This window comes from Sycon ciliatum, chromosome 8 (assembly GCF_964019385.1).
Source record: "Sycon ciliatum chromosome 8, ocSycCili1.1, whole genome shotgun sequence".
NCBI lineage: Eukaryota > Metazoa > Porifera > Calcarea > Leucosolenida > Sycettidae > Sycon > Sycon ciliatum.
Genome location: NC_088650.1, coordinates 24,576,800 through 24,603,564, shown reverse-complemented (window position 1 = coordinate 24,603,564; position 26,765 = coordinate 24,576,800). Strand labels below are relative to the sequence as shown.

At 45.9% G+C, this 26,765-nt stretch overlaps 3 protein-coding genes and 1 long non-coding RNA gene across 4 annotated transcripts; 1 reads left to right on the top strand and 3 right to left on the bottom strand.

Annotated features, from left to right (window-relative positions):
• Nucleotides 1-8: 8 nt before the first annotated feature.
• Nucleotides 9-1,273, top strand: LOC135823354 (peptidyl-prolyl cis-trans isomerase-like). Its single transcript, XM_065336206.1, has one exon. It carries the CDS (start codon nt 184-186, stop codon nt 754-756), a length of 573 nt encoding a protein of 190 aa, XP_065192278.1. The 5' UTR covers nt 9-183; the 3' UTR covers nt 757-1,273.
• A 666-nt stretch (nt 1,274-1,939) lies between these two features.
• On the bottom strand, nt 1,940-18,861 carry LOC135822441 (ceramide glucosyltransferase-like). Its single transcript, XM_065335209.1, has 12 exons — nt 18,449-18,861; nt 17,087-17,159; nt 15,997-16,071; nt 15,531-15,633; nt 14,536-14,637; nt 13,481-13,545; nt 9,129-9,176; nt 6,394-6,505; nt 6,176-6,242; nt 3,857-3,943; nt 3,340-3,529; nt 1,940-3,011 (listed from the first exon to the last, which is right to left on the bottom strand). Exons 1-12 carry the CDS (start codon nt 18,538-18,540, stop codon nt 2,817-2,819), a joined length of 1,209 nt encoding a protein of 402 aa, XP_065191281.1. The 5' UTR covers nt 18,541-18,861; the 3' UTR covers nt 1,940-2,816.
• An 864-nt stretch (nt 18,862-19,725) lies between these two features.
• LOC135822440 (methyltransferase-like protein 22) lies at nt 19,726-22,262 on the bottom strand. Its single transcript, XM_065335208.1, has 2 exons — nt 20,759-22,262; nt 19,726-20,399 (listed from the first exon to the last, which is right to left on the bottom strand). The coding sequence occupies exon 1, from the start codon at nt 22,181-22,183 to the stop codon at nt 21,143-21,145; it is 1,041 nt and encodes a 346-aa protein (XP_065191280.1). The 5' UTR covers nt 22,184-22,262; the 3' UTR covers nt 19,726-20,399; nt 20,759-21,142.
• Nucleotides 22,263-24,417: 2,155 nt separating this feature from the next.
• LOC135823353 (uncharacterized) lies at nt 24,418-26,160 on the bottom strand. The gene is made up of 3 exons (XR_010554680.1): nt 25,787-26,160; nt 24,877-25,306; nt 24,418-24,448 (listed from the first exon to the last, which is right to left on the bottom strand). It is a non-coding gene; the product is annotated as an uncharacterized LOC135823353 (long non-coding RNA).
• Between the last annotated feature and the right edge of the window lie 605 nt (nt 26,161-26,765).

The following is a 26,765-nucleotide window of genomic DNA, read 5'->3' as shown; positions in this document are numbered from 1 at the left end:
GTTTTTGAAATTAATTTCCATGATCTGACATGTTTCTATTTTTTTGGAAAGGAGACTAGACGTGGCCGGCAGTCGACAGACTCAGTAACTGGTATTGTGTGGTGCGTGTCGATCTTGGGCCTTAGTGTCTCGTCAAGCAAAAGAGTATCTTTCAGTGGAGCTTCTAGCCGTTCCGTTTGAAGCATGATTTCTAATCGACTCCTTTCCGAGAATTGGAGGTTGCATGGCCGTCGATTTATTAGATCGTGTCATGAGCTTATCAAGCTTCCCCGGTGTTTTATGGATATTAGGGTTGAGGAAGAACAACTTGGTCGCGTTGTGATTGAGCTAAGGCCCGATGTCGTACCAAAGACGGCTGAGAACTTCAGGGCACTCTGCACTGGCGAGAAGGGTCTTACTTACAAGGGAACTCCTTTTCACAGAGTCATTCCTGACTTTATTGTCCAGGGAGGTGACGTCATGCATGGCGAGGGCCACAGGTCCATCTATGGGAAATACTTCTTTGATGAAAACTTCAAGCTGGAGCATGATGAGGCAGGTGTTGTAAGCATGGCGAACAGTGGACCGGACACGAATTCCAGTCAGTTCTTTATCACAGTAGATGTGGCTGGCTGGCTAGATGGCAAAAGTGTCGTGTTTGGAAAAGTTACGGAAGGGCTACCGATCGTGCAGAGGATTGCCCGTGATTTCGGCACTAGTGGCGGTACGCCAAAGATGAACATTGTAGTTGCTGACTGCGGGGAACTCCTCAGCTAGCATGGAAACTCACTGACTACTCATGTTGGAACCGTGTGCTCTTGTTCGTCATTGCCTTGACTCTTGGCTACATACATGTACATCGGTGGGCACCGGACCATGGTATAGTGCAGGCAGGGTTTATGCGCCCGTGCACTAGCAACACCATGCCGGCGGCGTGTTTCAAACACCGCTTGGTGCACATGCTACACTGGTGGTACGGATACCTGACTGCCCAATCATGAATGTAGCCACCCACCCACCCTGCTCTGCGCCATTGCACTTTACAGCTTCGATTTGTTCCGTTTAGCCTCGCGGTGTTTACAAGGGACACATGTTACGGGTAAAGCGGTCATCAACGAGCAGGTTCTCACATCTACACAAGTGCACAGTGGGCAAAGCTCTCACGCAAGCCGGCGAAAGATGGTGCATGGTCTGATTGGTCTCCACTCTCAACGGATTCTGATACGTGTATTCTAATGCCGGTGTAAGCTCATTGCGAACAGTTGCAAATATGCAAGACTGCAAATGGACTCTATTGATATTAAATATCAATAGAGTCCATTTGCAGTCTTGCATATTTGCAACTGTTCGCAAATTTTGCCATACATCCCTGTCTTTTGGTAGTTAATGTATGGAGGAGGGCCAATGGCACTCCACAACCAGTGCTCAGACACAAAATAACACAGTGTGCGCTAGGGCTCAAACGGTCACGGTTTTACCCCCAACGGTTAACTGCTAAGCTAACGGTCGGTTTAACGGTTATAACCTATACGCCACTGCAATCCTGCGGACTCTTTTTTAACCGTATATTTGGCTATACTTATTCAAAAAATGTACCCTATTCAGTACAACGCACACATGTATATTCCCTTGCATGCTCATTCATACATACTCTCACACGAAGAGACCAGATATGACCGAGTTGACAGCCCAGAAATTGCGTACGCGTGCGACAGCCTGCGAAAGTGCATACTTTGCAACGACCTGATACTTGAAAAATTGACTGAAAAGTTACTGCGTAACCGTTATCTTTATCGGTCAACCGTTAATTCTTCGTAACCGGTCTGCAACCGGTTAATCGGACTAACCGTTTGAGCCCTAGTGTGCGCCATGGCCAGTTTAAAAAGGATAGGCCATATCAACAGGAAAGTACATTGTATTGCAACTAAATTCCACTCGTACTCCAGATAACACTTGGCAGTGGTGGGTCAGGCAAGTGCCAGTTATTTCGGCAGGACGCATGAGCTCCACGTGGGAGCAACCAGCTCTGTCTATCATTACCACCGACACTGCTACATCTAAGTTCAAAAAGGAAACAGGCCACACATCTGACACTCTACAAGAAACATTTTCAGCTAGCAAGCAAAAAAAGGAAAATAAACTAAGGCTATGCAGCTACATTGCACAAACATACTAATTTTTTACTACACAGTCACAAAAATACAAAATGATGATCCACATTGAGCTGGACGCTCCTCAAGTTTGGCAGCGCAGTAACACCAAATAATAGAAAAAGCACAACATGATGTAAACTTCATACCGCCGGGGAAACGATTAGCGAGTTCCTATGGAGGTTGATCTTGAATATGACAGACATAGTTGCAGTCTAGGCTAACGAAGAACATGGTACACAAACGATGAACAGCCTACTTCAAAATCACAGGAACAGAAATATAGATGAAACCTGAAAACCCCTGTTGTGCTGATAAAAACCTAAACATGAGTACATGTGTATGGTAATAACCCTTTCAATTGTAGTGAGCTTGACATTGGCTAGCAGTTTGATTCTAGTGTGGCTTTGCGGTACGCCCCAGCATTTCTGTCTCTTCATGTACGCTGCGTGCATTCTTGAATATTGCTGCTATTCACTGGCAACGAATAACTTAGAGAACTGGGAATTAATGACTGGATCAAGAAGCGTAGATTCATTGTGCGGCCGTAGTTGCTCAGGAGCAACCAGCCCAGCGTATGGCAGTGGTGTTGCCCTCTCAGAGCAGCGTGCCTTTGCTCCACAAGACGAGAGGGTGTGTAGAACGAGAGCACCCTGGGCCATTGTGAATGTGGCTGTTAGTGAAGCATCACGCTTTTGTTGTGCTTCGGGCCTGCTCGTCATGGGCTACAACAGCTCTGCCGTTGAAGAGCAGCTTGTAGCGCTGACGCCCCCAGAACACTCTGCGGCTACTAAGAGCGAAGAGGAAAAGAGGGAAGGCGGTCAGCTGGCGAAACCAGTAGGGCAAGAACAAGCGCAGAGATTTGGGCTTGGGCCATTCGTTCTACAGCAGGTAAAACAAATTAGACATGTTTGGGACAAACAAGAATACACATCGTAGTCAGCGTAACGATATGTATATTGTATGACACACCGGGGCATGCATGGTGTAATAACTAATATCACCTGAGGAAGAGGACCTTGACATCACTACTACATTAGTGTTGCCATGCGAACATGGTCAACAAGCAGACCAACAAGCTCTCTTACATAGTCGTAGACCTTGACACACCAAGACTAGCTTTGACGCTATAATGGCAATCCATATGCAGTGCACATGTACATAGCAAGCTGACTAAAAACCAAACGAAATGATTGTCCCGAAGCCTTACCAGTAAGCGGTGAAGAAGAAAGAAGTCCGACAATGCCCACCATGCCACGTGAATTCCAAAAGCAATCCAGAATGGAAACAGGAACAGGTGGGAAACAGCCGCAGCTACAGCAGCACCCATCACGAACATCTCCGTGAACGGTTCCAGCAGGGTGAGGAAAGTCAACATTGTGAATCTCAGCCGTGTCCACCTGCAAGTGCAGACAGGCGCAACACATTTAAATCATATCATTAATAGATACATGACAAGACAGATGAAGGTGCATGTATGACTATTTGAGTATTTGCACAAAACAAATTGTACTGTTGGCGTGCTGTCGAATCAGAAAGAACATTGAAAACAGGGAGCTCGATAACAGGGCAATGGGTAGACCGCAAAAAAAAATAATAGTAAAATTCTTCAAAAGTTCTCACGGACTTCTCGACTTGATCGGCAATGATTTCTCAATGTTCCAGTCGGTACAATCATTTTTTATCATTATACAGCACATCGTTGCAAAAGTGCTAGTACTACTTACCTTATCAGCCTATCAAAGAACCAGCTGAGAGTGACCCGTCCATGGTTCTGCAGGGCAGGGGCAGTGCACATCGCTGCCTTCCAGCCTCTATGTATTCACACACAGCACAAAACAAAACACTAAAACGTGTACAAGTACAGTCCATTTCAAAGATATAGATGCGCAGTGTTTTTGAAATATTTCAAATTTGGCTGGAACGTTTTGAGAATAGTTTTCGGAATATTGCTCAGGTCTGCTCCACAATTACTCGCAATAGTTTCTAAACGATTGGATAACAGACGCCCAATTTGGAAAAATTTATGCACAAAGTGATCACAGATTTTATGTGGTATAGATTCTGGCATAACGGCTTTTGCCTAGGTACGCGTCTATAGTTTTGAAATGGACTGTACAAGTACTTGTCCAAGCAAGGCCGAGCTGCAAAAGCCTAAAAGGATAATGCATCTACGTCATCATTCGAGGTGTACAAAGCATATGACTGTGATGACATCATTCGCATAGCCTCCATAGATATGTTTTCGATTACATTTGATTTTGAATTGTTTTTCATCAGGTGACTGGAGGGCAAGTCCTGTGATATACACCGAGACAGCTCAGGTCAAGTCCCACTATGCAATGGAAGACAACTGTAGGGTGAAGTCCATATATGGCAGACTTTCGAAACTACAGCACCATTTAGCACGTGGGTAGATTTGTACTCGTGACGTTTATTGAAGTCCATTTATACGAACTAAGGGTACACTCTTTTAATCCTCTCGACATTTTAGGAGATTCTCCAAAGCTGTCCGAATTCGGAGGTGCTTCCACGCTATGGATCTGCAAATGCACACTACCGACGAATTTACGTGTTTCCATGCGCAGATAGGCGAGCAATTTTAAAAACAAAAACAAAACAAACAAACATATCTATGCTCATCACTTCTAATACTTGAAAGTTCTAACTAAAGAGGTCATCGAGGTCCCTATTTTTGGTTCTCATCCTCTTCCAAAAGGCATGTCTCCAAAAACCACCAGACAATGAGACCATACTCTAAGCATGTCTACATGTATTGTCAAGAGTCCATAACCCCCCAGAGTGTGCAACTCGTGATCCTTCTCAGCACAAATCAGTGCCGCAACGAAATCCAAACTTCATACGTCATGTAGTGAGTAGCTATGACGAAATGGGAAGTTTGACCCGGACCTACTTCGCCCGTTTGCCCAATTTGGGGTCTTTCTTTACGAATCCACGGCCAGGTATTGTACGTAACACGCCTGGAAAGGCTCAAGTACACAAAGAATTATTTTAGAGTTGTCGAACAGTTTTCTCTTTTGAGTGTCTCTCCGATAAGAGAAGAACAATGGCCACTGTTGAACCTAAAGCAAAGCGCTCCCCATTGTCGCCGGAGTGCAGTGTCTCTGTGGACGATATTCGTCAGTTTTTGCTCGATCTGGGCTCCTCATTTTCTTCTCTCGATTGTCGAGTGTTGGAAATTGTTAATTCTTCCAGCACCTGGATAGAGATTTATTGCTCGAAGTCTGTGCTTCTCACATGCAATGGAAGCACATCTACTTCAAAATCGATCGGGTCTTCATGCCGTGTGCCAAGAGCTATTTTTATCAAATCTTGTAAATCTATATCCATGCCTATTCTTGCTATCCCGGAGTCACGAACTCTCCCAATACAAGCTTTTCAGACAACGAGCAGAGAAGCTCTCTTCAAATAAAAAAATTCTGTGACTGTGAAATCAAAGCCGTTCTGCTGACACTGCATAGCCCGTGGAGCAAACGTTTTACGTGACACTTACGTGGCTTGCTTCAAAGCAACCTTCAACTAACTTGGAACCCCCGCCGGATGTACCAGATATGCACATGGCCCCATCCGCCCATGCTTGCCCGGGGACCGGATGACGCAATGTTTGGATTTCGTTGCGCCAGACCCCAACCTGGAGTTGCACACTCTGGGGGGTTATGGACTCTTGGTATTGTAGATAAAGTAAAGTACCGCGAGAGCGCCCCACCTTGATTTTACAGCCAGGGAAGGAAAATCATATGCCAGAGTGCCACTAAGTTCGCACGGTGTGAGAACCGTAGTGTACTGAGGTCACACTTGGCACGTTTTTGTGTGGAGCTGGCATCCACTCGAAGGCAAACTGAGTACAGATTGGCTGCACAACGTGCAATGTGTGTACAAGGTCCGTGTCGTATGACCTACAGACAGGACACCACGAAAGGAGGAGATGGTGGGGCGCTCTCGCGGTACTTTAAGGTAACAACGAACAATAAACACATGCAAGGGTTCACAGCATGGACCTCAAAACACTACCAACGGCGACATACTTGTTCATGATGGCATTGACCAGGAAGTGATCCTCGGCTACATACGCTGAAAACTTCTCCAGACCTCCTGTAGAACAGGGGCACCCGCAACAGCAGTTGAAGTTCATGTACACTTGTAAAAACAGTACATGAAGGTTCTTGAAAGTACGTGTACACTATAGCTGCCTGGCAGTTGAAAGCAATACGCCATGCACTAGCATTGCCACAGATGCACTTACCTACTTGCTCCAGTGCTCCCTTGCGGATCATGCATGACATCCCATTGATGCAGCGCAAGTTAAGTGGGTGACTGACCAGAATGGCTCGTGCGTGCGACGTGCCAAAGAAAGCCTACACCAACAAGACACAGGGGACAGCAATGCGCCTTGAAAACATACTTTGCAAAGGATCCTAAAAAAGAAACCGGCGCGATCCCTGTGACGACAATCAGCGATAATTTACATGTACCGGTATGTACAGTCTATGTCCAGCACACTGATAATGGTGCAGAGCCACTCCGTTTTATGTGTCTATCAGCACTGCTTGTTGTACTGTTGTGCATTATCATACTACTAGTACTACGCATTCGTTCCTCATGTTGTATTCACGTCAGCTGACGTCTGATGCGCGTAGTCGCGTACTGCTTTCATTCCTCATGTTGTATTCACGTCTGGTGCGCGTAGTCGCGTACACTGCTTTCACTTCTCATGTTGTATTCACGTCTGATGCGCGTAGTCGCGTACACTGCTTTCGCGCGATCTTTTGATTTGAATGTTTTTGAATCTCCGCTTCTGCTTCGAGAGAGGCAGAACTTTTCCTTTGTAGTGCAAGATGATTTCGATCAGAGTCAGAGTAAAACCTTATAATACAGTCTTCTAAAACAACGAGTCGTGTGCTATCCGGAGGCATGTTCGAGTAAGAACACAATGGTCCTTCGAGCCGGATATCAGAAGACCAAAGCTGCGCGGGACACAACCCCTGCAAATTCCAACAACGGTCAGCACAGAACATAGCCACCGTGAGAAAGCTCGCATGCAGAAAGCATCTGCACTGGAATTGAGCTTGCATGCAGCACGACTACAAAAGACTTTTGAATACGTCATCATTGGAATGCTTTGTACGGCGCGGCATTCCAAACTACTGATTTACTACCCCGTATTAACCCTTTCACGGTCTCAGAATCCAGTCAAGATGAGGCTATTTACAGAATTGAACAATTTCGTACCTTGATTCATCCATAACTTCAGTTTCCCCTCGCTGATTTTCATGATCTTGGGCTCTCTGGAAAGCTCTGGACACGAGCAACACGCCAAGCTACAATTCGACACCAAGCGTGCCGTGGATCCAGCGCTGCAGCGCAGCGACATCGCCCCAGTGCTTGATTCACGACGAGAAACAAGATTCAACAGCCATTTCCCTCTCCTTGCTCACATCGAGGTCACATTTTTTGTGAGGAGTGCTGTGAGTCCATACTCTCATTTGAATCCGTGTCTCTATGGCGACAGCTAGCTGCAAAGGGAAAAACCCGTCCTCAAGACCCAGTTCGCCCACTCAAATCGCAAATGAGCCGTGACGCAGATCGCGAGCTTCGTAGCATCGCAGCCGTTCACTCTATCGCTTCGGCGATTGTTCCTACGGATAGCCTGGAGCTTTCTCTTCAACCTAGACATTTAGATGTTCGAATTTGCTCAAAATTTGACTGAGTTACGATAGTTTGAAAAAATCGATCACCGGTGATCGATTTTCAAATGTGAGACCGTAAAAGGGTTAAGCAAGCAATGGGGTGCGTGACTAGCAAAGTGGTTACAACAACAAGAGCACTGGCCTTCCAAGCATAAGGTAGTTGGCATCGGTTCCCAGTTTGAGTGAAGATAATCTCCACCGCCAGGAAACCAACCGGGGATTGGGTACCTGAATCCGATTGGGCACGCAAAGGTGGCGGGGGAGAAGAGATGAATACAACCCTCGATATGTTGAGCACAGTGAAACTGGAGGTCTCTAACACCTCTTGCACCTACGGTCAGAATTGACTAAGGCCCTGGGCCACATTTACCTTTTAACTATAGTGCGTTTCAATACCACATAAAATCTGTGATCACTTTGTGCATAACATTTTCGAAATTGGGCATCTGTTATCCAATCGCTTAGAAATTTATATGAGAAAAATTGCGTGAGCTGCCTGAGCAATATTCCGAAGAAATTTCTCAAAAAGCTCAAACCCAATTCGAACTATTCAAAAAAATTCTAGATGTCTATACATTTGAAACGCACTACTATAGTACTTTAAAACCTTACAAAGCATATGAAAATGATGTCATGGCATAAAATCCATACTACAGTCCTATTCAGAAAAAGATGAGCGCTGGCTCTGGAGAGCTCCCATGTTTGGTGATTTTTCGTGATTTTGTGGTACACTGTGCAGTGCCGCGAGATTCAAAACTTGAAAAGGGTCCAAAAAAGGTGCCTCGGGTGGGGTTCGAACCACAAATCCACAAATGCACTGTTATGCAAGTGGAGTGAACAGCCTGGATTTTCATGTTTTTTTCCCCCAATTCAGTGCTTTGGGGGCAAAACCTGGCCGAAATCCTATTCTCGTTATGGCTTGCTCTTCGGAGAAATAGACTTCAAAAACACAATTGGAAGAGCATTCCATGGGGGATTGCCAAAAAATTGTGACAAAAACTCAAAATTTGACCCATTTATGGCCAAAAGCTAGGATATCATCTTTTTCTGAATGGACTGTACAGTCAGACCTCGCATAACCGCACACATCCGTTTTCCACAAAAATATCCGGATAGGCGAGGGAACCGGATAATCGAACACACATATTGTATGTATGCATGGCATATACTGTAAATCGGTAACCAACGATTTTCTCCGGATGGCGAGGGATCCGGATAAAAGAGGACCGGATAAGCAAGGTCTGACTGTAGTACCATGTCACCCCAGTTACTGCACAAAGTGCAGACTCACCGTATTCAAATAGGAGGTGAAGCTATTGCCGTAGGTTGTAAAAGGCAGCTACAGACAGAGACACACACACACACACACACACATAGGTGACCAATGGTTCGTGATTATGTGTATGCCATTCACTGTGCAGGCTCCACACATACACATGGGCAAATACAACTCCCCCTCTCCCCCCCCCCCCCCCCCCCTCCCCCACACACACACACATGGACGAAGACACAAGATATGCCGTACTTCATCGTTTAGAAGTCGACTGCCCTCTCTTTGAGCATCGAAAGTTCGCTATAAAGTACCCCAGCCCGTAATGCATGAAATATGTCCGTGCAGCCACACCTTGCAGGGCCGGAGGCTGCTTCCGCGGAGCGGTACGGCCGAAGGGCCATCTTTAAGGGGGGTCTGGGGGTCCTCCCCAGAAAATTTTGGAATTTAGACGGCAAATCCTGCACTCTGGGCGACTCCCTGTACAAAATCATACATCGAAACTTTTTCTCCCCGGTTTTGGACGTTCCACGTGGCCCGACTTTTTGGGAAGTTGGTACGGCCATGGCCGTACCGGCCGTACCAGTGGCGCCGGCCCTGCCTTGGCATTTGAGATATACGTACAGCCAGTTTATTTACAGATTTGTGAAATACGAAGGCACAATACATGTAAGTGCACATGCAACCAGTACAATAGAGAGATTTCGCATAACGTAATTACGTTAGTAAAAAACGTAATTGATCTACGGAAAGTCTTACGTAAACTGCATGCGCATCTGTGTTCCGCCATACGGAGTTTTCAAATCAGGTAGCTGCCCTTGGCAACTCTGAACGCGGCAGTGTACGACCAGATCGATCTGGGGAGAGAGTCATAAATTTGTACCCCAATCCACTTACGGACCAGCTACTTTATCAGAGCCCTATCTATGTACTCTACGTAGACAACTTTCCGTAAGTGGAGTGCAAACTCGCGAATTCCCAGGTTTTTCCCGCCCACTAACGTAAAGTTGCTCAACTTTACGTAGTGCGGAACCTCCCCAATACCGGTACACTGCACGCACGTACGACTCGTAGACTCAAGTGTGCTGCAGTGCAAAGACGTCGGACTGTTTGTACAAGTTCCCGGAGGTAAATAGAGAGGTTCGGCTATAAGTAACGCGTACGCGTACGTGACAAAAGTGTTGGCCACACGTTGCAAAGCTACGCGGGCGCAGAGTTTGATTCGGCTTCGCGTTGTGGCAAGCCAAGCCGCATCTCCGGGACAACCAAAATGGCGACATTGATAGCTCGATTTTTGGTATCATGGATATCGATAGTTGGTTCAAAATAATTGATTTTACTCACGCGCAGACTGTGGTTTTTGTTCCAGTTTTTTCCAGCTTGTTGCTTGCTGTCTTCAATCATGGATTTGTGTGACGCTCTTGTCCAAGTGCCAGTAGCTGAGCTGGGAAACGGTGACCCAGACATCGAGCTAGCTGCTCAAGCAATTCATGGACTTCATGAACTGTTGGACGATGATGACGACAACGAGGAAGAGATGGATGTAGATGGTGGCAGGATGTTTTTTTCGCTTCGATCCAAATGATCCCCAGTGGACTGCTGCCAAATGCTTTTTCAAAGCTGTTTGAGCGCATTGTGTACGATCAGCTATATCGACACTTGTCCCCGTACTTGCATACCATGCAGTCTGGTTTCCGGCGAGGAGACTCCACAGCTCTGCACCTAGTCCACCTAATCCAAAACATCATGCAGTCCCGACATTTGAAAGAACGTACTGGCATGTGCTTCTTTGACCTGGCGAAAGTCTTTGACACTGTTTGGCATAGAGGCCTGATTGCCAAGTTGGGTGCCTATGGCATTGGTGGCAACCTGCTTTGTTTCTTTGAAAGCTACTTAACTGACAGGTTACAGGCTGTACGCGTCGGCAACACCCTCTCGTCTCCCCAGGCAATTAATTCTGGTGTGCCACAGGGGTCAATCCTGGGGCCACTATTCTTTTTAGTCTACGTCAATGATCTACCGACATCATGTCTGTCCCTGATGTTTCACTGTTCGCCGATGACACCACAGTTTCTGCTTCAAGTAGTTGCAGGCAATTGCTAGTTGATGACCTCCAGAAAAAGATAAACTCCACCATTTCTTGGATGTCGACTTGGAAGCTGAGACCGAACACTAGTAAGACCAAAGTGATGTTCTTCTGTAGCGGTGCTAGTGATCAGTTCTGTAATGTGTCTTTATCATGTCCTGGCAGCTCATCGACCATAGAAATTGTCCATGAACATAAGCACCTTGGTATAATTATTGACGACTGCCTAACATGGGCTCCTCATGTAGACTATATTTGCAAGAAAACTAGTAGCGTTCTCGGCATACTATATCCTCATCGTTCTCATCTGCCAAATACATGCCGTTCTATGTTTTATCGCTCGTATCTATTACCTATTTTCCAGTATGCATGTCAGTCTTGGTGTAGTCTAAGTCAGCATCTTGTGAACAAACTTGAAATCCAACATAAATCTCTTATTAAAATATTGTTTAACAAGCAGCGTTTATTTCCTAGTCTTGAGCTCTATAGTATCCGCAATACTCAGTCACTGCAAGATAATCGCAAGCAGCAGCTTTGCATTTTGATCCACAGAATTCGCCTAGGTAAAATTCCCATTCATCTCTCCGTATTCAATTGGTTTTCTCTGTCCCGGTCCACTCGTAATAGTCTCTCACTTCCCCGTGCTAATTCAGCCGCATTTACCAACTCTCCTCTGTTTTTGTCCTACAGCCTTTGGCTACAACTTCCCCAGCATGTTGAGACATCAAAATGTCTTTCCAGCTTTAAAAATGCACTCCGATCACATAATGTAGTACGATAGGATCTCCTTGCTGGATTCTTGTCTATCCTTCTTTCTTCTCTTTTTCTATATTCCTTTCTTTTCTTTTCTTGCCGTGGTTGGCTATCACCCCTCTCTCGCACTTTGCGTGCCAATTGGTCATGGACCACGAGTTGAGTGAAATAAATAAATAAAATAAATAAATGGAGAGAAACATTTTGATTCCACAAAGCGCATCATCAGCGTCTCTGTGCAGCCTTGCATTTGCCAGAGCGATTTGTTGGGCCGTCGAAAATAACATGGACAGGTTTTGACGGCCTCTGCGTTGTACTGTCCCGTCTCAGCTAAACGCCTCAAAGATATGGAGGATATGATTGGGAGACCCAGAAGTGAGATGAGCGAGATCTTCAACCACACTTGCCGCTTCCTTGTGGAGGAGTGGGGTGATCTGTTTCGCACTCTAGACCATCCTTGGCTGAACCCCCAAGCCCTGGGAGAGTGTGCTGCAGCAGTTGGGAGGAGAGCCCCTCTTCAGAACGTATTCGGATTTATAGATGGGACTGTGCGCCCCATTTGCCGACCCATTGCTGGCCAGCGCCTGGTATAATTATAATGGGCATAAGCGTGTGCATGCCATCAAGTTTCAATCAGTTGTTGTGCCCAACGGTTTGATAGCTTAACTGTACGGCCCGGTAGAGGGAAGGCGGCACAATACCTTTCTCCTACGTGAGTCTGGACTTCTGGAGCAACTGCAGCAGCATGCTGTACGTCAGCAACCGTTACCAGAAGGTGCACCCCCAGTGCTAAGTTTGTACGGCGATCCCGCATATCCGCTGCGAGCCCAGCTTCTAGCACCACACCGTGGTATCCCCCCCCACCCCCGCCTTTGGGCTCGCTTTTTCAAGACATGAAACGTCGGCTTATACCCAGTGAAGAACAGTACATGTAATACTTCGTAGTACAGCCCGAATAAATCAATCTTCCATCATCGTATCTGCCATGATTGATGTGATGATTTCGGACTTTGTCAGGTAGGATCTCTAGGTGAGTGCAAGCAGTCACTACAGTTACAATTTAATGTACAGTCAAATCTGTCGTAAGCGACCGCCCCTTGGTGCAAGAAAAAGCGGTCTCTTACGGTAGATGGTCTCTTACGGCAGATGTATGGTAAATCTGGCATACCGGGCATGCATATAATTATGCTTCCATGTACTCAAATCGACGAGAATAATGTGATTTTTGATTTCATTTTATTGGATATTCAATAGAATATGGGCGCACTTGCAAGACAGCGCATTTTCACACCTTGCAGTTGACAGCACACTGGCAAGTACAGTTTCGCACCTGACTGAACGTGGGTCGCGGTCGCTTATACAGCAGATTTGAAAGCAGCCACCGTGCATGAAATCGCGGTCGCTGGTCGCGCACAGCAGATGGTCGCTCTGGACAGATCAATTTGTATGTGAAACCGTCGGTGCACAGAAAATCGGTCGCTAACGGTAGATGGTCGCCTACAGCAGAGGTCGCTAACGGCAGATTTGACTGTACCTGATGAATGAGGCCAACTTCAGGAGCCACACACCGCACCATTTCCTGTAGGCTGTCGTGTTTTGCTGAGGATCAGAAACACAAACACACGACACAGGGTACACACATGCATGCGTGTAGGTGAATAGGCAAGTTAACTACACGCGCATGTGCATGTGCGTGTGTGTATGTGTGTGTGTGTGTGGTGTGGTGTGGGTGCGCGTGCGTGGTGTGCCCTGGAGGCCATTCTTCTCCAACTATCCATATTTCCCGCTCCATACCAAGCAGTACATATTCAACGTGTGCGTTCTCTCACTTCGGTTGTATGGATCCAAGTGCTGGGCGCTTCTGCCGCGTGACCTCCAGAAACTGTCAGTGTTCAACATGCATTGTGACCGCTCGATTCTCGGCATTTCGTATGGTCAGTGCCGGAAGCTGTATATCCCCAACAAGGAGTTGTGTATGCACTTTCGACACACAGAGTCCGTGTGAGTGAAATAGAACATAGCCACCTAGGACGGCTGGGAAATCATGTAGCCCAGATGCAGGATATCCGCATTCCGCGGCAGCTGCTGCATGGCTCCCCATCGCAAAGGACACTCCTTCTCAGTAATCCAGATGGATAACACAGAAAAGGAAGATTGGGTCAATCGTAAGCTAGATGACATCACCATGACATCACCATTAAATCACTGTTCAAATGTGCTGAGCCCAACCAAGAAGAGTATGGCAAAGTATAACAGTATGCCAGTAGAAGACACCCGCACGTACAGGAACTCAGATCACTAGCAAGAGTCCATTAGCCCAAAAGGGGTGATAACAGTGCTGCGACGGCAGAGCTTTACATCACATGACATGGTTCAGTAGGCTAAACTGGCAAACAGTGCAAAGTGACTACAAGAAAGCTGTACCTAAAGCAAATCCTGTAGTTATCATGGACAGGGTGCAGGTAGTGTGTACGGGTTCGTCGCGAGATGTGAAGATTCGCCGACGCAAGCTCAGACTGGAATTGCACACTATGATATTGGGGGTTATGTAATCTGTACTCTTGTCGCCTGCCAACACCATACACCTACCGTATATGCCACTGTCCGCAATCCACAGCCAAGGACACCTTGCTGCTTCAACTGCCCGTACCATATTGTTAATTTTCGGATTGAGTCCAACATTCTTAGCTCCTGAGCGGCCACAAAAAGACAGCAGAAGCGATGCAGTGTCAGCACAAGATGAACTGAGTTGAACAATATTACAAGCAATACTGCACGGTTGAATTTGACATGAATCCTGAATGCGTTACAGGGGTACAACTCTGAAGCTACTGTACCGGCGTTGACAACAAAGCAGCAAACAAAAACAACAAAAACACACAAAAAGAAGGAAAAAGTGAACCAGTCGACCACCAACAGCAATATGGTGAAACTTCAGTGTAACGTACCTGCAAGGGCCATACAAATCTATACTGTGCAGCCAAGGTACTGTGTAGCTAAGGCATTGTATAGTCAAGGTACTGTATAGCTAAGATCTATATAGCCAAGGGCAAATGACTGGTAATGTATTGTGAAGGGTCCTCCAAATAAGTTTATATCACATTTATATCCCTTTATATCACATCGTAAAGCGGAGTGCAAGTAACAGTTATTCCTAACAACATGTAAGCCTAAGCATCTGGCGATGCAACCACTACACACGAGAAGACAACATTCGTTTTGGCTCCCTTCTCTTAGGGGCAACACGCAGGAAATAAAAATATCCATGTTGTATTGCCCAGAAGAGAAGGGAGCGAAAACGTCCGGCAAATGAATGCCGTCTTCTTGCGTGGAGCGGTTGCTTGGCCGGATGCTTACATGTAGTTAGCAATAACTGTTATGACCCACACTACGCTACATGTATACCCGTTACCCAAGGTACTTTATACTGAACTACGTTACTAGTAGTTCAGCAGTAGTGGGGAAACCAGAATGGGAGGAGAAATAATTTGTCAAAATCTAGCCTGTATTGTATGCAAGAAATACGAACAAACGCAGCTAAAAGCACCAATGTCAACAGAGAGAGAGAGCAAACATGGACCAACCAATGAAGAGTTGAGAGCGGACGTTGGGGTATTTCTGTTGCAGACGCTGCACAATGGGGATGACCGGGTCTTCTTTACTTTCAACACACATCAACAGCTCAAACTACAAGCACAAAGCGACAAGCAAAGAACACATACATGTACCAAAGTCACACGAAGGAAAACAACACCGCAGCAAGAGACCAGTGCAGTCGAAATGTGTAAAATCCACCAATAGAAGTCTGTGGCTCCATACAATGGTTCAGTCGCTGACTCTCGTCTTTATGCATAACGTTTTGACAGGATCAAGTGTCAGTTTGTCATCGTTACTCGTTAGGGTTGCCGATCAACTATCGCCTATTTGTCTGTTTCTTCCTTCAATCTCTATCTCTCTCTCTCTCTCTCTCTCTCTCTCTCTCTCTCTCTGTCTGTCTCTGTCTCTCTCAATCTGGCTCCTCACTACCCACTTCAACACAGCAATACTTACTCTATCAATTTCATAGTCTAGCTGGAAAAATGATTCTAAATTGACTTCCTCTTGGCCATCAGCCCCGAGCAACGGCTATAACAAAAATAAAAGGAGCGAGCACACACAGACACACAGACAGACCAACTTCACAAGACGAATGATTTAAAAATAGAATGCATAACCAGATGAGAAAAGATTCAGAATCCTTCCAGTGGTCACAGCTAAAAAATCTCGGAGAAAGTAACGAATTGTGATGATCATCCAGTAATGTACCATCATGTACGACATTACCAAAAAAACCATGGTTCGCATGCAGCTCCTAAAGCGGTGGGAGGTGAGTAGATCAGCTCACCAGCAAGTGGTCAAAGACCGAAAATCCCATTCATTGCATCCATGTTTTCCTCGTGCCAGACCACGAAAGCGGAAGGATTTTTTCCAACCGTGCTGCGACCCACAGTTAATTGCGACATTACAAGCACAAGCATAAACTTACTTTCTCTCAGAACAAAATTTAGGGTGCAACGTTGGAGGCGTGCGGTCACCACTGGTCACTACAGAACGCACCAGCAGACTGTAGTCGGCACTACACGTGCAGTGACAATTTCAGCACACGGCATCCATGCGTCAAGATGATCACACATCTACTTCCTCCGGAAACAAAAAACTTCGTGACTTTGATCGACTTGTCAGTTCTGGTGAATCTAGCCCTGAGGAATCGAGCAATGGTGATTCCGAGTGAGACTCGAACAGCGCCAGTATATTCTGCATATTTGTGTACAGATATTCAGTCACTGTCCTGCAGGGTTTTCGTTCCACTAAACTGAATTTCTTCAGCACAGTTGCTCTTTAGCTTGTGAATAAAAAAAGGTCATGGAAAGTTTTAATTCTGGATGAGGTAAATCAGTATATGTGCTAAAAAGCCTAAAATAGAACCACATGCCATGTTGGTGATAGCTGTTTTTCCAAGTATGGTCAGTGATAGTGATTCATGCCCATGGCCATAAAAGGCTGAGTGCATCTCGACCAGTATTGAATTGAAGTGCATGTACATGTAGTTCACTGCCTAGATTTCCACCGTCACCCATGCACTCCAAGACAAGCCTCCCACCTTGATGATCGACACAGCATGGTGAATGCTCTGGTCTTTCTTTCTCTTGAACGTGCCATGTAAAGATACAAAGCTGCAGGGAGCACAGGGCAGGCAAAAAGGTGAGAGAGAGAGAGAGAGAGAGAGAGAGAGAGAGAGAGAGAGAGAGAGAGAGAGAGGCAGAGAAAGTGAGAGCCAGAGGTAGACATGCATGAAAAAAGACACAGAGAGAGGCAGCCCCCCCCCCCCCCCCCCACACACACACACAGATACACTTCCTCTATTACGGCCGAATTCACTACCTCTAGTTCTCACTGGGTTTCTAAGAACTGTGATGGAACCTCGGAACTACAATCATTTTCTGGGTTAGTTGACGTCCTGAGAGATAACTCTGAAAGCCTTTTGGCATAGCTCCTGGATAATATGCTGGTCATGCAGTCACCAAACAACTAACACACAGTCAGTAAACAACAGTCGCTCTAAGACTAACCCTTTAGTTGCAATATTACTCTTGTGATGATACTTTTTTGTCGGCAAACAGAATCACTCCATTGGCTTCTGTATGGCTGTCATGCCCAGGGTTCCACCCAGGAAAAAATGTGTGTGTGTGTGGGGGGGGGGGGGGAGCTAGCTTGCTGCCAGGCTAGTCTATATCTCGGCTATACAAGAGTGAGTTTCTTTCTGAAGAGCAAGAAGCTCGCTGTATTCAAGTGTGGAATGATGTGATATCGGCTGCCCGAGGGCAGATGCTTGTATAATGTCAGCGCATCACACGTCTACTCATACCAGTTTGAACAGGATCGCATTACGGAATGTCCACCACTACGAAATAGTTCACGGAGCTGTCTGAAAATAGTTCAAAATAAGCATGCACTGCGCATTGCATAAAAAAAATAGTGACATCAGTACATGTAGATTGATATCTTGAAGTTACCAGTATTCTGTACGTAGGAACAGCACTGATACTGGAGTTGGACACTCTTGGAGCAATGTACTCTTGACACAACACAGAAGTTAGTTGTTGTTTTTCTTAGGCTTTATTTAGAGTGGAGTTCCAAAACAGGCCTAAACCTAATGACAATGGTCAGAAGAGTTGTGCTGGCTGCAGTTGGGAAGATATCGGGCACAGTAGTAGGGATGTGCGCTGTAAGTGCTTTGTTTTTGTTTGGGCGTTCCTTGTGCTTTGATTTTATCTCTCCCCCCCCCGCCCCGAATAAACTTAGATTCAACCAGGCTGGCTAAACAATGAAGCCCTACATTACTCACTGTACCTCGACGATTACAAAGCGCCTCATCTACAATCGACATACTACTAGTGCACTGCACTTGTATCGAACATCCCCAAATGACCCAACAAGAGAACCATCGGCAATACAAACTCACCTCACTGCTAATGCGACTACATGGAATATTGCCAGCACAACTTCTGTAATGAGGACAATCACTGATATGCCAAAGAGGAGTTTGGAGAACATTACGCCGCGGACCTGTTCGACCCTGTGTCGAGAAAATTACTAGTCTAGAACCCAGTACTCTCTACACAACACCAGCACGTATGATCACAACGACAAGCCGACGAGCTGTCCGAAAATACCAGCAAACATCTGCAGAACTTTTGGCTTGAGAAACAAAAATTTGAAAAGGTATTACTGCAGCCATTCATCAATGCAATCGTGAAGCTTGGAAGAGTCATCCTCCACGTGGAGCTTACGAACAAGATCACATAATTATCTGGTTGTATTATTACGACTCAGCGGAAGTTAGAGTACTCTACAGTCCATTTCAAAACTATGCCGCAGTATGCGCAGTGTTTTTGAAATAGGTATTTCAGATATTAATTTGGCTTGAACTTTTTGAGAATAGTTTTCGGAATATTGCTCAGGTCCGCTCCACAATTACTCTCATAATTTTTATAGTTTCTAAACGATTGGATAACAGACGCTGGAAAAATTTATGCACAAAGTGATCACAGATATGCTGGCTGGCATAACAGTTTTTGCCTACGGTTTTTGTAGCTATGCGTCTATAGTTTTGAAATGGACTGTAGTATCCGCTCGGGCACTTCATGACCTGCACTAGCGCTGCACTGCCACTTGCAGTTGCACTGGTTTGTTGTGTGCGCGGGTATTTTTTGTTTGTTTTTGAATGTGTGTAGATCTCAAGTCAATGCTACATGACGATTGTATTTTTGTATTTCATTTCCATTATGCATCAGCAGGATTGACAAGAGTAATCTACATGATTGTACTCTAGATTATCAGCAAGAGTAGATAAAAAGTTTACCTACTCTCGATATCAGCAAGAGTACATAGCCAGGATAACCCCCAGCTATCAGCTCGATCAGAGCCAGGCCAGGATCATCATGGATGCAGGGAGTAGTCACTATTTATACCAATACTCAAGAGTACATACTGTACGCACCCCCTGCCCGGGGAGGAGTATGTATGTACCCCTGCTGGGGGGGGGGGGTTACACTTGCAAATACAGTATTTTGACATTCGACTCCCTGATTTCCATCACAGAAACATATTATTATACGACTACCTGACATAAACCTCTCATGTTCATTCTCCATTTTAGTTACATGCACTTCAAAAGAAGCATACTTGCATGCTCCACACGACATTGTGCGTAGCTCGAGCTTCCAGGATCCTGCGGAATGACACTTGAGCCACCTTTCAAAATTCTTCAGATATTACAGCCGAGGAAGAACACGGCTTCCTTGGTTGGCCCAGAACAGCGAAGCCTCTACAAGCTGATCGACTGCAAAACGCTAGCTGTGATCCGGGTATTGAGAAAAAAAGGGTAACGATAACGCATGGAAGATTATTCAGTCAACTAGTACACAGACACGTAGAGCACTGCAATGTGAGTAGAGCGTTCAGGCAAGGCGAGCACGTACTGATTATCACACAGAGTCGGAGAAAGTAGAAATACTTGTAGACCGCACTTGAAGTACAGTGACTTACATTGTCCTACATGTACATGAATACATAGCAGGAGCATCACCAAGTGAGCTCACTTTACAGCGGAACAGGCATTGCTAACAGCCGAAAGCAACAGACATTTCAATATTCAGGTAGTGGTGTAAACAGAGAGCTCCGACCAAACAATAAAATGTATCTTCACCGAAATCAGAGGAGCAAAAAGTGATCGTAAGAGTACACACTAGCAAAATAGCTGGTGGCATTGTCAGCTGAACGAACGCAGCCACTTTTTCACAAACCTCAGTTCATTACACCTCCCTGCGACCACTAACATGTAGACAGGCGCTGGAATTAAATCCAAGGAAGTTGGCGACATGTCCATCCTTTCTTATCAACACCAAACCTTCCTGCATGGATACAAAAGTACACGCAGGAGAAAAAAAAATGTCGCAGTTGATGAAAGCCATGTACAATGCGATCAGGTCCAGCCAAGAACAGGCATCTCCAAACAGACACACATGCACACACACGGACCACAAGTATTTATATCGCTAACCAGTACCAACATTACATCATCACATTAGCTAACCACCATGCCGGTAAACGTTTTTCAATTCATTCGTATGATACTTGCACAGCTGTTGGCATCTACATATACTTCAAAGTACAGGCAAAAGAAAATACTTCCACAAACCCAGACCAGGACATCAATATTCCCAGTGCACGTTCGAAGAGAAATAACCCCCATACATGCACATTTACTTACAGAGACCGGCGCATCCTGCAGCTAGTCCCGACCTCAAACAACAATCTATCACAGCAGTCGAACGCTGATAGAGGCACACGTTTTCTTCCCATAACAAGCTGGGTTGGAAATCGGGAAAAGAGTACTCTGTTGAGCAGCGTAACTGACAAGATGAGAGGGCGGCCCAAGAATTCAGTGCTCAGCAGCAGCAGCAGCAGCAGCATCACCCGGGGTGCTCATAATATTTCCGGTAACTATTGCTTGATCCAGGATTCTGCCATACGCGTAGGGTGCAACCTGCAGTGCGGTGGCCATCTTATACAGGGTCGTTCGAACGGCAACGGTAAGTCGTTTTTACCTACTTCATGTAGCTAGTGAGACCAATATCGGCACGGGCTTGTAGATCTATGTTGCATCGCTAGCATCCGGTTGCAAGACAATTCGTATCATACCCATATGCTGTGAGCGAGCCCTCATGTTGTAACACGGGAATTCAAGTGGAATTTGAGCTGCTCGAAACTCCATACCACGGTGCATGTCACAGTTGCAGTTGGTCAGCTGCTCCATACATTGTTCAAAATGAGCATGAGCTGGACTGGCGACTTCTAGCAGGTCGACAGAGAAGTTCAGCCGCTTCTCTGTCGCAAGGAATGCAGTCATAGTTGGAGAAGACGACATGAGGTAATGCAACCACCGAAAGAACGCTTCTGTGAGGTCTTCATCGTACACCACATCACTGGCAAGCAAATAATCCGCATGTGTAGTCAAACGAAGGTGCTCAGCATTCCAGCCAAACTCAGACGGGGACGAGGAAAATTCCCCGTAGTCATTCAACCAGTTTAAATCCTTAACAAGCGTCACCACACCCGGTGGATACAGGTGTTGGTTGCGCTCAATGTTCCTCTTACAAAGCGGAAGGACATCCGCAATGTCGGTGCAAATGACAGCCTTCGGGCGGCACACAGCTGCCACGATTCCAACTAGCCCCGGTCCACAACCCAACTCGAGTACAGTGCTGTCACGGAATAGCGCTCGCTGCCAGATGATAAAATCGCACAGAAGAAAGGCACTGGACCACACCTGGAGGCCGACGTCTTTCAACGCCGTCGCCATGCTGTGCTCAATTGCAATGCATGTCTGCTGCGCTGTAGTCACTTCAGTATGGCGAGCTGCCCTCCGATTCAATACTGGATCACCATCATCATCCAGCTGTAGATCATCAATGGGCTCTCGCTCTTCGGACAAGCAGGATTCAGTATCACTAGTAGCCAAGAATTTCATGACCCATCCGTCTAGAGGGCTTACATTGCAGCTAATCGTGAATGAGGACAAACGATGGTGATATCCACTGGCATAGGTTTGAAGCTGACCATCGGAGCCCGTGAGAGCCTCAGCACTGCCAACGCAGTGAACACCCGACAGTACATGGCCTTCGCTATTCGCCATTCCCAATTATAAAATTAATGTGTTTTAAAATAGATGAATTCATCTGTTCCAACAAACATCGGCGTCGTCCAGGGTGACCCAATGTCACCAATAATGTTTATAACTTACGCCGAAGGTTCCATGCGTAGGATCCGAGAGCAAGCTCTACCCGCGTCAGACCTACCAGCAACTTTCACACAATACGCAGACGACACCACTGCCCATCAGAACGAGCGATCATCTGTGGAAGAAACCGTCCGTGTGTGTGAACCCGTTTTCTCGGATGACAATCTGAAGCTGAACGTGGCAAAAACTCAATATTTCACTGTGACCAAGGAAGATGATTCCTGGAAATCGGTGAAGCTGCTGGGGAGTATGCTAGGCACAGCAGAAGACATAGCAGCTAGAGTGTCTGCTGCGAATCGGGCATTTGCAGGCATTCCATGGAAACGCCACAACCTGAATTCCAGGCTGTGTATGTTTTCCTGCCTGATATTGCCTGTCTTGCTGTATAATTGTGCGCTTTGGACCTTATCGCAAACATTAACCGACGTCGTCAATGTATGGCACCGGAAGAAACTACGTACCATCATTGGTATCACCAAGAGTAGATAAACAAGAGTGTGCAACTCCGGATCTCTCCTGCACAATCTGCAGATACCCCGCGCCCACGGCGGAATTTTTTGTTTACGTCACCTTTTTTCAGAGAAACGCGGCTTTGCCGCAGAGCAGTGTGAGAGCACGTGCTGGGCACCGACCTTGTAGTGTAAAGCCCAGCCAAGTGCACGAGGGAAAACTCTCCAAAAGGCTCGCAGCGCGTGCGTCGTCGAAAAGATTACGTCAACAAAAAATTCCGCCGTGGGCCAATCCATCCGGAGTTGCACACTCTTGTTTATCTACTCTTGGTATCACGTACCCACAACGAATCTCGAACACAGCGCTGTATGCCAGAACCGAGCAGACCCCACTATCCCAAGTCTGCAGGCAACGGAGACTGCTGTGGTTCGGCCATGTAGTGAGGGAAGGCGAAGAATCGTCCTCTTTCCAAGCCCTCCTAATGTCGATCAACACAACAGACATACGACGACCCCGAGGACGGCCACGTCTGAGATGGATCGACGTTGTCAAGAAAGACTTACAATGCATTAATCTGTCGCTTCTGGATGCTGTGCAATCTGCTTCTGATAGAGCTGCTTGGCTCGAAATTGTTAAAGGGAAACTGAACGCCAAAAATAAGTATGGCTTATCCGAAGGAGAATTGGGCACTGATTCCGATGAGCTATGTCTCGAGCCGATCAGAGAAGAGGAACTGTGTCAAATTTCATAAATAACACCTCCCATATTTGGAAATTGGCCTTGATGACGTGCGTACTGCTTAGCTGTCACCATGCTGTGCATGTTCAGCGGTGTAATTGAATGGAAGAAAACAATTACTTTGGTGTTTTGCAGCTCTGTTTCGTTCCCTGACGGTAACCAAATCTAGATGTAGGAATCTGTTGAGCAGGAGAGTGACACATGTCTTCCCGAAGGCTGTCCAGGCTGCAGTGGTGATGAAGAAGACACGATCATCACCCCGAGATCGATCGTAGCGAATTGGAAAACTCATGGTGAATTTGCTTCCACTCCAAGGCAATATCGAGGTATGAAGGGTGCTTGTACTGCCTTCCAAAGTGAAGAGGAGATGAACATGGCTTTGCATAGCTGTTGTTCTATGCCAACTTACCTACTCTTGCTGGTACCGTAGTGGCATATTGCAAATTTCGTGGACGAACAACTCTAGTCACTAGTGGCTAGTGAGCAACACTAACAGGTGAGATTTTTCAATTCGACAAAAATTGTTTTTGTTTGAGAACTGACAGTGGCAGTCATTAGACTCAGTAGGTGTATCTCCGCTGCTTCTTTCCCTTCATCGGTAGGGTTGTGCTTGAATAGTACAAGTGCTTGAAGTAAAATAAAATAAATAGAACATGTGGAACATAAATCTAATCAAGCATCAGTACATGTATTGCGAATTTCAACTTCAAAGCACATGAAATCACAATGATCACGAAGTTTATGTAATCAGGAGTACACCCTGTGTTCAACGAACACATACACACATGCTGTATTGCGCACACACATGTACACATGTGCGTGCAGCCCCACCCCATCCCACAGACACACGCATGCAGCGCGCACATCCATACACATGTGCGTGTACCCCCCCCCCCCCCCCCACACACACACATTCCTACCCATACACATGTGCGTCCCCCCCCCCCCCCACACACACACGTGTGCACATACCTTTGACCTTTGACGCCCATCGCCGGAGGCGATGATAGCAATGCTACGGCAGAAGCCACAGCAACTTGTGCCGGGATTGCACCATTCAACAGCTTGCACCATTCAACAGCTTGCAAGGCTGAAGAATTGACCGTCACTATTCAGCCTGGTCTACACCATACAGCTATTTGAAGTGGTTTTTCTGGCCAGTGAATCCCTATTTTTGGTCTTTTCATTTTCATTTTTTTCTTTTTTCCCGCACACACATCACACCACATACTCCGGCATGCACTGGCTGTTGGTAACCACCCAGGAGAATGAAAGAAAAGTCAGGAAGAGTCTGAGAAAGAGAAGAAAGACGTGTGTGACCATAATCGTCGGGAATCGAACCCGTGTCCCATATGGTGCAGTGGTATGTGCAGCGATTTCCAATCGATAGGTGCACATACAGATACACAAACACACACGCACGAACACACACACACAAGATACGTGTAAGTGTACATGGTCTTCCTGGTGCAGATGCTGAGCCAGCACAATGGAAAATACCTCCATCAAGATGCTTGATCAAGTGTTGTGATAATGGCACTGTTTGTTTGTTTTTTACAAAGAAGTGTGGGAAGGATTACAATGCATTATAATTCATAATTGTTCTTTGCCTTGTACTGTGCAGACCAGAATGCTTCGCTATCAACTCCTGGCTTTCCATCGGCATGGTGTTCAGCTGCAGCGGCATCTGGTCCGGGGAGTTCAAGTTGCTGGATGGCTGCACTGACACAGGATGGGTTTGCGTTGGCAATGCGATACGGCAGTCATCCCACATCACGAGCTACATGTTTATGTAATTTATATTGTCGCTCGTCCAGCAACGTCAAGGCTCTGCATGTAAACACAGGAGAACACCATAATACTACTCAGGGGATAATAATTTTGGATATCAATTTCGTGACAATTATTAGATTGACACAATATTCACAACGTATGCAACACGATGCTGTCTATTGACACTACTTCAAACTGAACTGCTCACTACTCCTCTCCCGTTTTCATCTCCCTCTACCTTATGAATACTCTGCATTACTGGTTTCGTTTCTACCCTTTCCATTGCTGCCAGCTCCCAGTTTTTTTCAATGCACAGCACCTTGACAGTCATTTTTGTGATTTGATGTACACATACTTTGAAGTTCAAATTCGAATTACATGATCAGATTTTTGTTCCACATTTTCTAGTTATTTTTACTTCAAGCACAACCCTACCGATGAAGGGAAAGAAGCAGCGGAGATACACCTACTGAGTCTAATGACTGCCACTGTCAGTTCTCAAACAAAAACAATTTTTGTCGAATTGAAAAATCTCACCTGTTAGTGTTGCTCACTAGCCACTAGTGACTAGAGTTGTTCGTCCACGAAATTTGCAATATGCCACTACGGTACCAGCAAGAGTAGGTAAGTTGGCATAGAACAACAGCTATGCAAAGCCATGTTCATCTCCTCTTCACTTTGGAAGGCAGTACAAGCACCCTTCATACCTCGATATTGCCTTGGAGTGGAAGCAAATTCACCATGAGTTTTCCAATTCGCTACGATCGATCTCGGGGTGATGATCGTGTCTTCTTCATCACCACTGCAGCCTGGACAGCCTTCGGGAAGACATGTGTCACTCTCCTGCTCAACAGATTCCTACATCTAGATTTGGTTACCGTCAGGGAACGAAACAGAGCTGCAAAACACCAAAGTAATTGTTTTCTTCCATTCAATTACACTGCTGAACATGCACAGCATGGTGACAGCTAAGCAGTACGCACGTCATCAAGGCCAATTTCCAAATATGGGAGGTGTTATTTATGAAATTTGACACAGTTCCTCTTCTCTGATCGGCTCGCGACATAGCTCATCGGAATCAGTGCCCAATTCTCCTTCGGATAAGCCATATTTATTTTTGGCGTTCAGTTTCCCTTTAACAGATGCGTTGACCTCATGCAATGAGTGAAATGCGAACTGTCATTATTATTATTATTATTAATTCATCTTTCACCATTCTTGAGCAGAGTGCCCCAAACCTTCAGCAAAAGCTGAGCAAAACAACAACATATCGACTACTGTAGCCAAGGTTCTTCTGTGTTCTACTGACTACTGTACTGTGCAAAGGCAACTGTAGATGCGAAAAAAAAGGAAGGAGAGCTGAGCTGATTCAGTGATTGTGTTGTTACAAATCGTCGCTGAATGTTCAAGAAAATACACTTCAAAAAATTAATGATGCTTCGTATCAAGCAAGAGTTCATAACCATAACCCCGGGGTTATGTACTCTTGGTATTACTGTACTATTTGGCTACCCGA

Coding starts and splice junctions, on each gene's coding strand:
- LOC135822440 (XM_065335208.1), bottom strand. CDS start 22,183: ATGGCGAATAGCGAAGGCCATGTACTGTCGGGTGTTCACTGCGTTGGC.
- LOC135822441 (XM_065335209.1), bottom strand. CDS start 18,540: ATGTTCTCCAAACTCCTCTTTGGCATATCAGTGATTGTCCTCATTACA. Junction 15,634..15,996: donor TAGACTATGAAATTGATAGA/GTAAGTATTGCT, acceptor TTGTGCTTGTAG/TTTGAGCTGTTGATGTGTGT. Junction 9,177..13,480: donor AAGTTGGCCTCATTCATCAG/GTACAGTCAAAT, acceptor CTCTGTCTGTAG/CTGCCTTTTACAACCTACGG.
- LOC135823354 (XM_065336206.1), top strand. CDS start 184: ATGATTTCTAATCGACTCCTTTCCGAGAATTGGAGGTTGCATGGCCGT.